Raw genomic sequence first — 17,491 nt, 5'->3', positions numbered from 1 at the left:
CCTGTTTGCATCGGTGAGAAAAGTAAGAGCTACTTTCCCCCAAAGTCCTTTGAGTTTAATTGGAATAAGGAAACTGATACTGCTCTCATGAGCTCAATGAGAAGTGATTTTTTAAGACACCCAAGCCATTGAAGCTAAAGAAAGAGTTCAAAAGATGATCTTCAATTTTTCCCACATAAAAATTGAAACAAACTTTTAGAGGGGCCCCTCTAGATAAAAACCATGTAGCTGAATGGGTCACCCTTGCTAAATTAAGTTTTCTTTACCCTTACGTATACCCTGACCTTACATAAAACAACCATTCCCTCATCGGTCTCTAAAATGCACTTAAAACTCTTCCGTCATAGTAATCAGCTCGACCCGCTTCTTAGGAACCGGATGTTTTTAACACATAGTTTGATCGAAGAAAAAGAATGTTGGATACGGTCATTGAACAATAAGTAAAAACAGAGTTAATAGAGGTAAAAATAGCTAAAAACATATCCAAACTATGATTCACTTACGGATTATCAGAAGCCAAAACTTCTGATAATCGACTGGAGAGCCAACAAACTAGTCTTAAATTCAAAGTACATTTATGTAAATTAAACAATTGGTTATCTGATCACTGATTATGCTGCTCTCATGCACAGATATGGAGAAAATACCATAAAGGTAATTGCAACAGACGATTGATCGTGTGGAATTCTATCTAATGCACTGTTCTTCGCATGCTCGGGGTTCTGTTACATTTTGATTTAAGGAGGCTCGAAAGGGTTTTCAACAATTAACAGCAAGCGCCAATCAGTAAAAGATATCAGGACTGTCAAACTTATCATCAGGATAATAAATCGACATATGCATAACACTATGTTAGGGCAATCTTTTAAGGGGCTCGTCAGGCATTATCTGTTGCCATGGCAACAGTACAGTAGTGCTAAAAGACCCTCTAAAACTCAGTTTTTGAAAGATTTCTCAAAAACCAAGTCGGTGACCTAGTTTTTTTTTTCAAATTTCTTAAACGTCATCACATTCTCTACCTGTAGACGTGATATAATAAAAAACTACCCAGTAGAACTTGAATTATTTAGGAAAATGCTGTTTTAAAATGTAAAAAAATTTCCACAAGATAAATTTTTTTAAAATTTTCTTCAGGAATGCGTAATAATGTAAGTAATTTGTATACAAAAAATAAGGGTAGGTCACCGAACTAATTTTCGAGACAGTTCATCAACTCAGCAAGGTTTATCTCCGGTTTTTGCAATTCTAGCTTACACTTTTATATCCGGTCACGCGTTATTAATTATACCGCTGACTCACAGGCTCATTTTCGCGAGGACGAGTTCGTGTCCGCGCGATTAATCAATGGATGCCCTCAGAGCGGAAAAAATCGTTCATCCTAAAGATGGATTCACATTGTTTTGTAATTTTACACCTTCCTGAAAAATAAGTCATCATTTGAGACTCAGACTGCTTACTGTTACGACAGTTGGAAATGAACTCCGGAGAGAATTCTGAAGCGGAATTCGATTATGATGACAAGTTGATTTTGTAGATGGCGCCAATGCCAGTACTCCATTGAGGCCGGTAATGTTGAGTTTCTCGTACACAGATTGTAGTGTAACATGAGACAAACCAGCATCTGCCAGCTTCTGGACCATGTTTGTCGAAAGATGAAGCTTTCCATCGAACGTCTGGATGGTATCTTGTCGTTGTTCCGAGAAGATGGCTTGATCGAAGGCCTCATTCAGCGATGCACATGCATTTACCATGATTGACCGATATAATTATTGTTCATGTGCAATTTGAAGTGGAGGAGTGAAAATAATTTATAGTGAAAAGAATTGCTTTAACGTCTTCCTGATTGTCATGAGCGTCAAACTCAGTGGAAATTAGGGTTTCGTATACGTCAGTAATTTGTTGGTCGTCGCAGATTTCGCGAATTTCTATAATTTGCGAGGTACTAGAGGTATGAACAAGACTTGGCTTCATTTTTCTTTTTTTTCTCTTTGCCACTGCCATAACCGTGAACTTTCATTATTCCATTTTAAATGGAAAACAAAACAAATTTTGCAATCCTTTCTTAACAAATGCGAGTTTGCCTTTTCGCAGTTGTAATTTACAGTTTATCGAGGGAAATATCAACAATCTTTCTCACAAGTTTAAGATGAATATTTTATTTTAATTTTACCGTCTGTTGTTGAATTAGAATTAATTTAAAGTCTCATCTACATTTTTACGATCCCTTGTTTACTGAAAATTATGTTTATTTTTATAGCAACATTTACACTTCTCCATTTCTGTTCATAAAACTGTCAATGTTTACAATCCTGCAGCAGGGGCCTGTTTCTCGAAAGTCCCGGTAACTTAACGGGCCCGTAAAGCTGTTCTGTCTTCATTCAAGATGGGGATTTCGAAAGTTTTGAAAATGATACAATAAAACTATCGGCTAAAGAGACAAAAAGGACTGGTTTGGGTGCCAGAACCTGCTTTCCTATCCTTTAAATTTTGCTTTTAAAACATGGCTTCGTGCCCGTTAAGTTACCGGGACTTTCGAGAAACAGGCCCCTGCTGGATCCAACAATGATTTCATTTTCCTTTTCATCTTCCAGTGAGTTGTTTAGGAAAGTTCTCGGTCATTTCATTTTATTAGGAGTCAAATACGATGCGAAACAAATAGTAGCACTCAGAGGTATCCACTTAAATTTCTCGCGGAACAAAGTAAGACCTACCGAATGCACTCGACACGACTTTATTGATGGGGTGTCGACTTCACCATCCTCCTTTAGCTTGTTAAATAAACTTTTATTGACCACTTTCGGCAAGAACCCTGCCATCCGAACATTTCCTACCTGCTTTCAAGAAGTGAACTTTCCATTTTTGTTTTTTAATAACCATTTCCGCTGGAAACAATGGAGCTAGAGGTACCCGGCAATTTTGAAACGCTCATGGCGGCCATGTTTGTTTACAACTCGCGCGCGCCATCGCTTATCTCTCTCGCGAGTAATAAGCTTGCGTGTATCTTGGAATCCATTCTCCCCGCGGTCAAAAAAACCCTTTCGAGCCTCCTTAAGTCGAAACTTTGTATTTTTGATGCCCGGACCCCTCGTTCCATGATGCGAAGGTAACGAAGAACAGTACGTGAGGTGATGCGTTTCCATTCGACTGATAACCTGGGAAGACTTGCAATATGCGGTATAGGAACGTCACATTCCATATCGGAGCTTTACCTCTTTGCATAAATTAGATACACATCACTTAGGTTTATGTGAGTCAGATCTTTTTTGACCGCTGGCTAACTATACAGCTGATTCCATTACTTACTTACGGAACCAACAATGTCCGAGTGTTTCGAAAGAGACATCTGATACGATTGAAAATCGCGTGAAAATCAGTCTATCTTGCGATAAATTGTTTAGGAACTGAACATTATTTAGTTTAAGTTTCGGGTTAGTGTGTCATGGATCCCCTTGGAGTGACAGCGGGTTTTGTGGACGCTATTTCCATTCCAAGATGGGGCTCAACTCCAGTTCCTGCCTATGAGGACACGGCTCCACCGGCCGATGACAGAAGGATGCACAGTCCATTTCCTGTACGGCAAGACATCAACAGCAAAGTAGCACTCTGGTGAGAATGTATTAGGAGGCATTTGAACTCGTTTTTTTTTTATGAATTGATTAGGTTTCTGGTGTGTAGTGAGCATGCATGGTTTGACACCGTGTGTTGTTGTATTCTTTATCTGTTTTCAAGGGGAATTTTCCATCTAATAGTCCGACTTGCTTGTTAGTAGGTGGTATTAATTATCGTTGTAGAATGCTTCACCCCTCTTTCATCTGAGAATATATATGCAACTGCATTACACTCTTTGGAATATTAGATTATCCTGTCGCGGCTTGCTTACGGGTGTAGTTTAAACGACAACGCATATGTTAACCTTCTAAAAACTGTATTTGCCCAGGAAGCCCAGAAGTACAACAACAATTGATTAGTTAGTAGGTAATTACACTCACACCAAGAATTAGCTTTAATATGTGAAAAGTTATGTTAAGGTTAAAAAGAACAAGATGCAGCCCCCCTCTTTTTTAATTTTATATTTGTGTCTTTGACCTCTGTATTGTGTCACTGTAATTAAGATTAACCTGATGAAACTGTAGCCTACAAGCTGGCCCTTATTAGTACTGCTGCAGGAGCTGGCAAGCAAAGTTAACATGCAAGAGGTCTGTATGGGTTCTGGTACTTAAAAATGAGTCTGTGAGAAGAGGCTATTGTTTGCTGAGTATGGTGTGTTTGTCTACAAATGCAGCATTTTGATTGGTGGGAAATAACATTTCCTACCAGTATAGTATGCTAGTGGGTTATTCGTTATTCAAGGCAAACACGGTTTCTAGTAATCCAAACCTTAAAATATAAAAACTTCGGATCAGAGTAAGAGATGTGACCATCATAAAAAAGGAGGAGGAGGAAAAAGCAGTGAATTATCCCTTGGATAAAGGTGATGTTTTGCCCAAATGCCAACAAGATGCAATTAAAGCTTTACATTCCAACTGTTTGCAGATGCAAGGACCACATTGAAGGTTTGGGCAAGACAATTGAAGATATTTTGCATGCTAACTGTCACAAGGAATGATAAGTTAAAGGAGGGAAAACTATTAGGCGGAGCAGAAATGTTTTTCAGGACAGTCATAGAAGTCAGAATAACCATAAAGAATTTGAAATTTAAAGGTGTTAAACAGCTCTAATTGATTGTTGTCAACTACTCTTGTACTGTGCAAAGCTGAAGAGTTGGGGGGCTTGAAGGGATAATGTATATTCTGGTTTATGATGCTTTGTCTACAAAATAATAAAAGATAGAGCTCATAGAGCTTCATGTGATAAATTACAAAAGGAGAACAGTTTGCTATCTTCTTATGATGAGTTTTCAATCCTGCCAAATTTCTAAGAAGAGAGACTTTGAGACAAAGGTTTCTTGGATGCTTTTTTGTTTGGTTCAAGTTCTTGTTTGAAGGGTTCCTTTCCAAGGTTAAAACTGTGGTTGGTAGTTGATGTTTAGTTTGAGTTGAAGAGCAGGTTGTAAGCACCTGTGGATTGCCTTTTGTAAAGTTTCTATTTTATTTTGCGTTCATGGATTGCAACTAGACTTGAAAAATCAGACCATTTGAATACATACGTCTATGAACATCACCAGTAATACTTCTTTGTGGCTCCCATGGAGATTTCACAAGTCAAATAAGATTTTAGTTAAGACCCAGCCTTATATTCCAGTCCAATGTTTAACACGGAAATAGCACCTGCAAACTCAGCAACTTTGGTACACTCTGTGTACAATTCTTCTGTGACTATTGATGATCATAAGAGCTATCTTTGATTGAAATGTCTCCATATGAGATTTGCTGTTATATTTCTCTCAAATTCTGCTTGCAAAGTTTTACACTTTTCACTATGCAGTTGTTAAAATATGGATGCCTTCATATGGAAGCATCCAAGCAGGCACTAATTCAGAGTTCCCACTAGTTTTGATAGTTAAGGGTCCTTGGGACCCCCAGTTCCAAGAAGTTGGGGATCCTTTTAGCTTTTTAGGGGTCCCCTGCCTTTTACTAAAATTTGATTTTATAGTTACTTATAGAGAGGCAAAAGCCAAGACCAGATGTTAACGCATTAATGGAGCTGTCATTTTGGAATAAAGTGTGCTCGTGTTTCTCAACACCAACCATTTATTTTTCAGCGAATCATATTTTAACCATTGAAACTCCTCCGGCCATTTAGGACAAAATTTGCATTTCTTCACTTGGGTATCATCCCCCAGATCTGTATCACTTTCAGGTTTCCTCTTTCAAATATCAAATATATTTTCCTGCATCCCGAGGACGCACATTGGCAAAAACTGTGTGTCATTTTCATTTTTTGTACGTATAAGACGCACACCTGTGCATTAACGGGAACTCTGTAATTTTTGTACCAGAACCCCTTGTGGACCTTTTGCACACACTTGCACTTGCTAGCCCAAACTACATGGGCTTTGTGGTTGTATCTTATCACTAATGATAACTGGCTAAAGCTAAAGAAACTAAGGATAGAACTGAACTGCAACAGACTCTCCAACTAAGGCTTGTATATTACTGTATACTTAGTTACTTTGTTACCACCAAAAAGGGTGATTTTTGCTTGGGACTAATTACTATGCTTCCCTGTTTCTTTGGGTTTTTACATTTAAAAGAGACTAATTTAAATAATTTTTGTTATTTTTTCTAACTATTAGGTCTGGTGATATCACTAAACTGAACACTATTGCAATAGTTAACACTACAAATGAATCTTTAAGTAGCAAAGGAATGTTAAGTGAAAGAATCCATCGTGCAGCAGGTCCAGAACTCTTGCAGGAGTGTAAAACACAGTTACTTGGTAAGAGATGATTATTGTTTTCTTGTTCTTTAGCATCAAGTAAACAATATGTGTTTAAAGCTATTCTGGAGCAGAATCATAGTTAACTTTTTTATTGCTTCATGTTGGTTGATGTATTTCTTTCTTTATGATTTCCTTACCCATGGTTCATCATCAAACCAAGCTGTGATGTTATATTTTGATGTATAACTGATGGTATTTTTTTATTGCAATTTTAAATGGAAGCTTGATATCTTCATTGTTATCAGGTTGCAGAACTGGAGAAGCTAAAATTTCAAAGGGCTATTGTCTACCAGCAAGGTATGTAATATGGTAACCTCCAATCTAACTATACAAGACCAAATATTTCAGTCACAGTTTTACTGTTTACAGTACTGATACTATGCTTAAGAATGATTTAACAATTGTTTCATGTTTAGCTTGGATATATCAAGGTATGGATGCATGTGGGAAGTTGAAACTGGAGTAAAAAAACAAAATCCTGTGATGAGGGAGGATATTTTTAGATCAAATTTTTTAACATACAGATAAGAGTATTATACAGATTTGTTGATGCAAATCTTTGAAATAAGCTTAATATAATTGGCTAATTTGGAATTAAAATTTCCCAAACAAAATGTTATCCATTAACAAAATGGAAAGGTGGCGAGTTGTTTTCTCCTTTTCTTGATATACTATGTTATCATCTGTTATCTTTTTTCTCCTTTTAATGATATATTATGTTATCATGTGTTGTCTGTAGATTTCTTAAACTAACTGCAGCAGTAATCCCACTGCTCGTTACCTTTATTCAGGAGTTAAACTGTCCTCATTTTGCAACTTGTAGATTTGTTATTCACACCGTGGGTCCACGATACAACATCAAATACAAAACTGCGGCAGAGAGTGCTCTTTTCTCTTGTTACAGAAGTGTAATGAAAATAGTGAGGTGGGTAATTTAAGAATTGTTGGACATTTCTTGGGAAAATTGTCAGTTATTGCTTAGTATCAATCTGTATGACTTGTGTATTAGAGAAAGTTGAACCTGACTTACCTAAGAGTGAGTTGAAGTCTGTAATTCTATTAGGACACCAAATGCAAACTAGGGAGTCTTGTGAGAGGTATTTGTCTGTGTGGTGTGTAATAGATCAGTTTTTCAAAAGTAAGTAATAATAATAATATGTCTTTATTTGTTCATAGCATAAAAATACATTTCCTATGTTACAAGTTAAAATCCGAAGCATACAAATTATAAAAGATTATAAAAGATGTAGAAAACTCTCCCTGCTGTGGCACATTCTGTTGATAGTGATTCATCTACCTGCGTGTTCCGAGACTTACATTGAGAAAGTATCTCTGAAGTTATTATACTGTGAAAAATTGGCAGAATCAGAGTTTTAAATAGATGATTGATTTCTGATTGATTGTAACCTGTGGAAAGAACAACTCACAACGTTTAGAAAGGTTGCAAAATCAGGCCATGCATACCATCCTCTCTACAAGTCATAATACATGTTCTCAAGAAATGTGTAGTAAGCTTTCTTTATTGTCTTAAGAGAGTAGACATAGATTCTTAAGACTTAATCTTGTTTTTAAGATTGTACATGATTTAAATTGCCCACAGCAATTAGAGAACTATCTCCCCAAGAGATCAGCCTTTCATACTAGAGATCTTAGAGATTCTACGTTATTGAATATTGTTGCTACAAAGACCAAAATAGGTCAAACGTCATTTAAATGTACTGCTACTAGGGAGTGGAATCTTTTACCTAAGGAGATTCGAGAGATACAGTCTTTATCTAAATTTAAGGCAATAGTTTTTAAATATTTTTTAGAATACGACAAATGTAATCATTTAATATGTAGTTTAAAATAAGTATTAGCTTTTTTATATATAGTTTGGATATATCAACGAAGTTGAAATGGTAAATTGGCCACCATAACGATTACAAAAGCTGACGTTTCAAGCGTTAGCCCTTCGCTCCGACGAAGGGCTAACACTCGAAACGTCAGCTTTTGTAATCATTACGGTGGCCAATTTACCATTTCAACTTTGTCGATATATCCAAATTATTTCATTACTCCCACCAATGCAGCCCCAAACAGTTTCTTTCGAAACTATCAGCCTTTTTTCTATATATAACTTTGTTCTTTTAATTTAGACTTCAGTTCCTTATAGGGTCTCTCCTTTGATTTTAATTGATACTATTTATCATGCTGATCACTAGTTTATACCAGCCAATCTAGCATATTGCTGATTAGTTTTATCAGTTGAAATAAAACTTATTATTATTATTATTATTATTATTATTATTATTATGTTATTACTGCACCACTGGTTTCATGAGTCGCATCACCCATGATTGCTTCCAGCTACATCACCTTTAGCTCTGCAAAATGAGTCCTCTGTGGGTTTGCCTTGTATCCAAGGGATCTTTTTAACGAAAAGCAGCCCTTAACAAAGCCTACTTATAGAGAGATGAGCTTTGTAACAAGATATAGGAGTCTTCTAAGACCCAGTCTAAAAACATAGAGCACCGTAGACTCATTTACCCATTGGGTGCCTAATCCTTGTGACTGGGAAAACAAGGTGGGAAAATTATTGTTACCATAAGAATGGCTGACATAGTCACTAACCAGATACAATGAAATATATGAAGTTCATATATTTTGAACTGCGGTGTTAGATACGTATGATGCACGATCCTCGCAGTAGATAGCGCTATTTAAGCAATATCGAAAATCGGGCCTGTACGGGATTCGAACCACTGACCTCTGCGATACTAGTGCAGCGCTCTACCAATTGAGCTAACAAGCCAACTGGGTGCAGGCCGTTAAGTTGATTCGTAATAAACCCGTGAAAGTGATAAATCAGATACAATGAAATATATGAAGTTCATATATTTTGAACTGCGGTATTAGATACGTATGATGCACGATCCTCACAGTAGATAGCGCTATTTAAGCAATAGCGAAAATCAGACCTGAAAAAAATCAGGCCTGTATGGGATTCAAAATATATGAACTTCATATATTTCATTGTATCTGATTTATCACTTTCACGTGTTTATTACGAATCAACTTAACGGCCTGCTCCCAGTTGGCTTGTTAGCTCAATTGGTAGAGCGCTGCACTAGTATCGCAGAGGTCAGTGGTTCAAATCCCGTACAGGCCTGATTTATTTCAGGTCTGATTTTCGCTATTGCTTAAATAGCGCTATCTACTGCGAGGATCGTGCATCATACATATAGTCACTAACGTTGCATATTGTTTGATTTAGAGAGAACAGAATTACCTCTGTTGGTCTTTGTGTAATAAACACATCCAGAAGAGGCTACCCCCCTGAAGATGGTGCCCACATAGCTTTGCGTAAGTCCTGATTTGAGTATCAGAATTATTTTTTCGATTTTGTTTTGTGTAAAAGGAAAAAAAATTTTGGATTCTGTAAACCTGTCTTATCTGTATCTCTTGTTGAACAATTTATATTTTTTTGGTGTATTTTTTGTTTTTGTCTTTCTTTAATTTTTCTCTTTATTCACATCTTTGTACCCCCATCAAAGTTTAATTACATAGCTTGGATAGACTGAAAAAGTTATATCATGTATTGATTAGTGTCAACATCTACATATAAGTTTGTAGCATTACTTAGAAAACACAGATGCAGGGTTTGATAGTTTTATATTTTGGTTACAGGAACTGTCAGACGATTTCTAGAAAAGTTTTCTGATATTGAACTTGTTGTTTTTTCTGCTGAAAATGCTGATGAGGTAAGAAGGTGAATTTTGAAGACCCTTTTTTGAGTCATTCATCCTAAGGTTTTTTTTTTTTTTTCGCTTTCTGTGGAAGGCCATATACAAGAATGTCATGCCTCTTTACTTCCCAAGAAGCAAGGAAGAGGAGGAATATGTGTTGAATAAACTTCCAGATGATATTGGTGAGCTCTGGTATTTCTTTTCTTTGCTTAAGATTCTACATCTGACATGGTTAACTAGCAAGGAATAACATTCCTAATGCATGTTTAGTTTCTTTCAATTTCAATCTTAAAATGTTGCAACCTTAATGCCATTTGAAAGTTACCGATGCAGACATAGAAAAATAGTTAGTTCATTTGTAACTCACCACAAAGAGTACTGTCCAACCTTTATTGTAAACTCAGTTTTGATATCTTTGCATTTGTAGGGAATGAAAATGGTGAACCAGTGATCGCTGAAAGACAAATTAGAATAATGGATAAACCGCTGGGTCAAAGAAACTCTGATGATGGTAAGGAAAGATTTGTGCTCCATTGATTTAGCTCTGAGAAATAAAACCCTTCTTTCTCACAAAATCCAAGGTCAGCCGATATATCCACACATTTATGCGAGAATATTAAAGAGACTAAAATATAGAATTACATGTGATTGGAATGTGTTTAAAACAGGTGCAGACCCTGATGTAGAAGAAGCAGAAGAAGCTGGTGCTATTCACATGTTGGATTCAGCTACTGTCGGCAAACATTCCTTCACAGCAATGGCAGGAGACCATGACCAACTAACAAGACAACGACTGCAGAGATCTCCCAGTGAACAACATGCTATTCAACATGAGAGAGTGTAAGGAATATTTTATGACATCTGCAATGGGCAGCCCTGCCATACGTTGCTGTCATGCATTGTGGCCTTTAATTTTAGTTGATTTTGAATCTTTTGGTATAGTGTATGACTTGCTCTGTAATAATTGTGTTAACTGAGTATTAATTATGTTTGAATGCTATTTACTTCAGCTATCAAAGATGGCTGCGACGAGCCAGGACAGAAGATTTTTAATTATTTTTAATTATTATTTTTAATTTTTAATTATGTTTGAATCCTATTTACTTCAGCTATCAAAGATGGCTGCGTCGAGCCAGGACAGAAGATTTTTCGAGTCTCCTCAGGTTGAAGATGGTCTACCAATCAGGTTTTGCTTTTGGTTGATTTTTCTTTTCCGCTGGCATTTCTCATACGGATACGGATAATCTTTATTTATACTCACATTCATAATTGCTCTAAGCGAAAAAGTTACAAAATTGAAAGAAATTATTAGAAAAAAATTGGAGTACTAGCAGCCTGGAATAACCATAGAGGCTAGCGGAGCCAGGTAGCCCTGTTATTTTTTCTAAGTGTGCACAAAGACGGCCGAGATGTAAAAACTTTTCTCGCGTTTTGGCACCACCCTGCGTTTGATATTACGCCATTAAATCAATCAGAAAATGCAGATTTATTCATTTAATAAAAAATTGATGGAACACATTCATCCATGGATCAGTCGAAACATCCTCCTTCTATGAGTTTCAATGTGAATAATTTTTACTTGTTCTTCCTGACTTATTTACAAACTCCGTGATGTGGAAGCTGATATCTGGGTGTTAGTTTAGTAAACACAATATTGAATCTGTGTTTTGTAGGTGTGGATTTCCTTGGCAGACCTGTCATAGTATTTGTTGGTCGGCATTTTCAAGCAAGAAGTGTAGACTTGAATAAGGTTTGTTCCTGTATGCTTTAGCGGGGGTACAAAGTCCGCAGAATTGGTACTTAAAACCCTTCCCCCGATTAGTGACACCTAAACCATGTGATCGAATTTGTGTTTCAGATCAAAACACATCGTATTGACCTTTAGACAGACGTGGTGATTGTTTTTCTACGTTTTTTTTTTTTTTTGTCTGGAAAACCGAGATTCTCAGAGGTATTCTTGGTGGTCTACTCGAGAAGTGTTTTCACTGAATGATGTATTTAGGGGAATTCTTAATTTTCGGTGATGATGCCGTGAAACAGTACTCGTGTTCTATAAAAGCGAGATTCGTATGTGAGTGGGAAGTGAGAACCACTTATACTGAAAATCAAAAACAATTTTCACCAGACAAGTTCAGATAACCCTAAGCCCAACCCAAATCATAACGACGTGCAGCGTTACTTCTAAAAGCAGTATTGGTACACGTATGTAGAGATGAAATATTTGCTTCCAGTTAAACCATCGAGTAGATTTTGGAAAGGGGGAGGTTTTTCGTTTTTTTTAGCTTTTTATACTTCTAGTGGGAGATTTGTTACTATGATATCTTCAAGAGATGTTTTAAGGGTGTTACAGTTAGAGGGTCGAGGTTGTGAGTATTTTATTTTTGTTGGCTCTCGTGTTTTTCAGGCTGTGGCTTACTTTATCTCCGTATTGGACAAGATTGTTAACAGGGATTATGTTATTGTGTACTTGCATACACTGAGTTCAGAGGAAAATCAGCCTCCATTGTCATTTTTGAAAGACATTTATCATTTGGTGGATAACAAGTTAGTCTTCTTCACCTTTGATTTTACTTTGATTTCACACTTTGCTTAAAGCTGGGGAGAGTTTGTATTAATTTCAATTATTTTAAATCTGCTAACACGGGAGAGTAGCCAAAAAAAATACATCGTTAGAAACATTTGTACACTAGTATGACACATTTTGAGTAACACTTATCTCTCCTTGTACCAAGGTATCGGCGTAATCTTAAAGCCTTTTACATAGTTCATCCAACTGTTTGGGTTAGAATTGTTACGTGGTTTTTCACGACTTTCACCGCTTCCTCAATCAAAGATAAGGTTCACTTTTTGTCCGGAATCCAATACTTGTATGACTGGATTGATCCTGATCAACTGGAAATTCCAGCCTTCGTCTTGGAGCACGACATGAAGGTATGAGTTTTAGTGGTTACCACAAAATATGTGTCCAAAGCAGATTAGACGTCACTTTACTCTTGTGAAGCTTTTTTGTTTTGTTTTTGCTTGAAGGAAGTATTTTTGTCAGTCGTTTCGTATGTTATTAATCACATTTATTATTATTCCTCACAGGAAAATGGAAATAATTACCACACTCCAGCCAGTACGTACCGCACGGGAAGTCTATAAGAGTCTTTGTTGAGTTTAAAGATATAACCGATTCTGCCACTAAATTTCGACAATTACACATATGATCTTTTGGAAGGCACATGGCGGTTATTGCCTCCTCGGGCAATAAATACCATATTTATTCCGGCAGTGAAATGATTCGGCCAACAATTATTCTTCAGTCTACATCGTTGTCGGACCATATTCAAATCATGCTTGTAATATCTCGTTAAACTTAGCCACTTTTAAGAGGTAGTTTTAGAGTTAAGAGAAATTGTTGTTTTAATTATTCAGTATAAATGTCGATTAGCGTTCTATTAAACTAGATATGCCCTACAAATGCATGAACATCAAGGAACTGTTTCTAATACAGACTTAATGAAGATGATTGGGAATGAGGATTATATTTCTATTTTCTGAGTTTGTTCCTCGTTGAGCCTGAAAAAGGGTTTGATATCAGCGATTAGAACAAGGTAGATATGAACAAGATGATATTTCTGATAACACAGAGGTGTTAAAGGCTACCGAAGTTACATGATTTGTTTTGTCATGGGAAGGGAACGAACATGAAGAACGAATATGTAAAGAGACCAAATCGTAGTCAGTGAACCTTCAGTTTCTTCATTTAGATTGACATTGTTTCAACTTGGGCTTTTCTACGATTGATCCATGGTAATTACTACTAATAAATTACAAGTGCGGTTAGATCAAATCTAGAAGCGTTAAAAATTTATTAAAAAGAATTAAGAACAACAAACTGTCCTATGAATATATGAATAGGAATAAAGTTATTTTTGGAAATTAACGCGTTGTGACTTGTAGGAAGTCAGTCAATGTGAAGAGTCTCCGGGTATTTCAAACGTTTTTCTTTGATGGTTGAAATAATTCTTATTTGTTTCTTAATTTATCCGTATCAGCCTGATAACAAATCTTTAACGAAATCTTTCACACGCTCTGGCAGTTGAAACTAATAATAGACTTGTGACGAAAATAAACTGAACAATGAAAGGTCCCCAAGGATGTGTTCGTACCACTGACAGTCTATTTCTGTAGATTCACTTTCACACATGGCTCAAGTAACTTGTGTGTAAATCGATACAAAATCATGAGTTCCCACAACTATATTGAGTAACAAATATATCCAGCTAAGGAATGAATTATTTTTTAGTACTATCATTGCGCTGACGCATCCATTTTAGCGAAAAGAATCAGAGAAGTCTGATGAAAAAATTGAATAAAATAACTGATCTAGGAAGTGTTAAGTCGCTGACATGTAAATTTTAGAGCCTTGTTTGCCATTGAAAACGATCCTTGACGTAGAAGGAAGGAACTTGATATAATGTCGTGACAAAATTTTCGTCTGATCCAGGTTATTTATTTTGTTTATTGCAGAAGATTTTTATCTTGAATTAAGTTTTTACTTCTGGGTCCATGATTTACATTTGAATATTTTGAAGGTTAGCGTAGTACTTTGTACATGTACAAATGATTTGAAGGTTTTTTAGGATATACTTAAAAAAGATTGAAGTTAAGTTCCGATGTGATTCAAATTTTATTTCTTTTAAATTTATCTTTTACTCTGGGAGCGGAGAGTTTTTGATTCTCATTTGTACATTTTTACTCCAACGAATACCTTTTCCTCGATTCAGTACACAAGGGAGATTTCGAGTTCTTCGAACGATCCGATGGGAAATTTCGGAATTAAAAACAGGAGTTTCCGACATCGATCCCAATGTTATTAATTTGCCAGTGAAACTTCCTCTCCTATTGAGCATTGGTTGAAGCAGGTTATTTTCATAGAACTCGAGAACAATTCTAGCAGTTTTGTCTGAATACAAATGAAACTCCTGTAATCTCTGACGTCAGTTAAACGTTCAAAACTCCTTTCATTTCGCCCTTTGTGTTCATGAATAATGCGATGCACGAGGGCTGATAATGCTATCTTACGCCTTCGATCTAAATTATTGACGCACGTTCCCTAATGATCTTAGTGCTGCGTCAACTTTCCAGGAATAGATCAAACCTCTTTGGGAATCTTGGTCACCACATAAAGTATTTTTTCGGAAGCCTGGCTATTTTCTGACGGGGAATACATACAACCCCAAACACAGGAAGCTAAGGCAATTCATGAAATATGAAATTTTACTTCATCTGTTTACGAATTGTGGGCGGGATGTGGGCTGATAAAAACCCATCATGTCATTGGCCGTAATGATATCCTGTCACCCCTTACTCTCGTGCTGTTGCCAAGAGACTGAGTTGTATTGTCTTCCTAGCCAATCAGATCATGCGAATTATGACTGCGACATGATATGTTCTTGTCGTCGGCGAACTTTTTTCATTCGTTCGGAGAATTTACACCGTTGGAAGGTCGAAAGCGACTCATTCAAGGTAGAACATTTTCTCACTATAGTAGACGACACTACAGTAGAAAGATACAGATATGGAGCTCAAAAACAACTGCCAAGTTCTCACATTCAACCAGCTCACTCGTCTTCACAGTGTATTAAACCAAACTGTGTTCATTCATGGCCGAGGAAATTTTCCTACTCTTGAAGTTCCACTCAAAGATTTAATAGAGACTGTGACAGCAGGCCTTAAAGAAGAAGGATTGAAAGTTCGAGACCTCCGATTGAATGGAAGTACTGCCAGCAATATCTTAAGTACCGAGAGCAACTGTTCGTACAATGATATTGACTTGATCTTTGGTGTGGAGATTCGCTCTAATTTGCACTTACAACAGATCAAGTGTGTCGTGTTGAACTCGCTTCTAAATTTCTTTCCCAGTGAAATGCCGAAGGATAGAATGAATAGCTGCATCCTGAAAGAAGCGTATGTTCAAAAGATGGTTAAAGTGTCGACTGACAACGATCGTTGGTCGTTAATTTCGCTTTGGAACAATCAAGGAAAAAACGTCGAACTGAAGTTCGTCGACTCGATGCGTAGGCAGTTTGAATTCTCGGTTGATTCGTTCCAGATTATCCTCGATTCCCTTCTTGGCTTCTACAAACTGTCACCAGTGCCGATGAAGCCCAGTTTCTTCCCCACCGTTGTGGCCGAGTCGGTTTACGGCGATATTAAGCTTGCCCTATATCATTTAGACAACAAACTGATAGCTACCCGTAACCCGGAGGAAATACGAGGTGGTGGTCTCCTTAAGTACTGCAATCTTTTGGTGCGAAGTTATATACCAGAAAACTATGAAGAGATCAAGATCCTAGAGAGATACATGTGTAGTCGGTTCTTTATCGACTTCAGCGATATCCATCAGCAGCAACAGAAGTTGGAGAGTTACTTGGCAAATCATTTCATCGGAGACAAGCGAGCTCAATATGAATATTTGATGGTTCTCTATCATATTGTTTCTTCTTCCACTGTTTGCCTCATGGGACACGAACGAAAACAAACCCTTCGCCTCATAGACTTTCTCGGGAAACAGCTCCGCGGTGAAGTGAGTTATGTGCCGATGGTGGTGTACAGCGATAAGACAGCACCTTACTCCTTCGTTCCTGCTTCTGGTTACATGGTGCCTGTATCAACCAGAAGCCAGACGTTAAGCCCGTATTCTTATGACAGTTTAGTTCCGTGTTTTTAAAGAACGTTTCACAAGAAGGTCACCGCAATGAAAACTTTGAAACTGCACCTGCAATGAACACATGCGTCTCGTTCACGACTAGATTCTGACTTGATTCGACTTTGAAAGCGAGTTTATATTTTTATAACGAGGGAGTAGAGTGTAGTTTATTTTCAACGTTGTAACCCGTAGTTATTTCTAGGTACAGTATGAACATACTTGTCTATCACTGTATTGGTGTGGGGGACAGAAAGCAAGCCTATAAATGTAATTTCTTTCTTGAGAAACGGAGTCGGAATCTCCTCACAATCCCCAAAGATTGTTGTGTAAATACGCCGTTTGGAAGGGCCAAATTTATCAACGAGACGTTCGTGCTTAATCTTATTTCGCAATTTGACACCATATATTTGGGGTGAACTTGCTTTGGGAACAACGACTGAAAAGCGACCAAAAAAATTAGCCGCCACGCTTAGTGTCTCATGATAAATAAGTACTGAGTAGAATAAGAAAGAATCTTCCGAGAGGGGAAGTAACTTATGGTTTTGTTCTGAATAAATAAAGTGTTTATTTTTCGTTGGTTCGATGTTTTGGCCGAGAGGAATGATTGTGTTTTGGTTTTGACTCGTGGGGAACCATTATATCCGGTTTTATTGGCTTTATTACTATTGTTACTCGAAGACGAAAT

The 17,491-nt window shown here is 37.0% G+C and overlaps 2 protein-coding genes across 2 annotated transcripts; both read left to right on the top strand.

Annotated features, from left to right (window-relative positions):
- Window positions 1-3,097: 3,097 nt before the first annotated feature.
- Window positions 3,098-14,244, top strand: LOC111323068 (protein GDAP2 homolog). Its single transcript, XM_022926354.2, has 14 exons — window positions 3,098-3,606; window positions 6,236-6,378; window positions 6,627-6,678; window positions 7,205-7,306; window positions 9,638-9,726; window positions 10,051-10,124; window positions 10,204-10,291; window positions 10,537-10,620; window positions 10,778-10,949; window positions 11,219-11,295; window positions 11,783-11,859; window positions 12,514-12,653; window positions 12,842-13,040; window positions 13,197-14,244. Exons 1-14 carry the CDS (start codon window positions 3,440-3,442, stop codon window positions 13,251-13,253), a joined length of 1,521 nt encoding a protein of 506 aa, XP_022782089.1. The 5' UTR covers window positions 3,098-3,439; the 3' UTR covers window positions 13,254-14,244.
- A 1,275-nt stretch (window positions 14,245-15,519) lies between these two features.
- LOC111323074 (terminal nucleotidyltransferase 5C) lies at window positions 15,520-17,382 on the top strand. The gene has a single exon (XM_022926366.2). The coding sequence runs from the start codon at window positions 15,676-15,678 to the stop codon at window positions 16,825-16,827; it is 1,152 nt and encodes a 383-aa protein (XP_022782101.2). The 5' UTR covers window positions 15,520-15,675; the 3' UTR covers window positions 16,828-17,382.
- Window positions 17,383-17,491: the final 109 nt, after the last annotated feature.

The sequence above is a fragment of the Stylophora pistillata genome, chromosome 8 (genome assembly GCF_964205215.1).
Source record: "Stylophora pistillata chromosome 8, jaStyPist1.2, whole genome shotgun sequence".
In the NCBI taxonomy this organism is placed as follows: Eukaryota; Metazoa; Cnidaria; class Anthozoa; order Scleractinia; family Pocilloporidae; genus Stylophora; species Stylophora pistillata.
This window is presented reverse-complemented; position numbering and strand designations above follow the sequence as displayed.

Excerpts from the sequence above, each read along its gene's own strand:
- LOC111323074 (XM_022926366.2), top strand. The coding sequence starts at position 15,676 with ATGGAGCTCAAAAACAACTGCCAAGTTCTCACATTCAACCAGCTCACT.
- LOC111323068 (XM_022926354.2), top strand. The coding sequence starts at position 3,440 with ATGGATCCCCTTGGAGTGACAGCGGGTTTTGTGGACGCTATTTCCATT. Across the intron at positions 10,292-10,536 it reads TAAACTTCCAGATGATATTG|GGAATGAAAATGGTGAACCA; the intron begins GTGAGCTCTGGT and ends TTGCATTTGTAG. Across the intron at positions 10,621-10,777 it reads TCAAAGAAACTCTGATGATG|GTGCAGACCCTGATGTAGAA; the intron begins GTAAGGAAAGAT and ends TGTTTAAAACAG.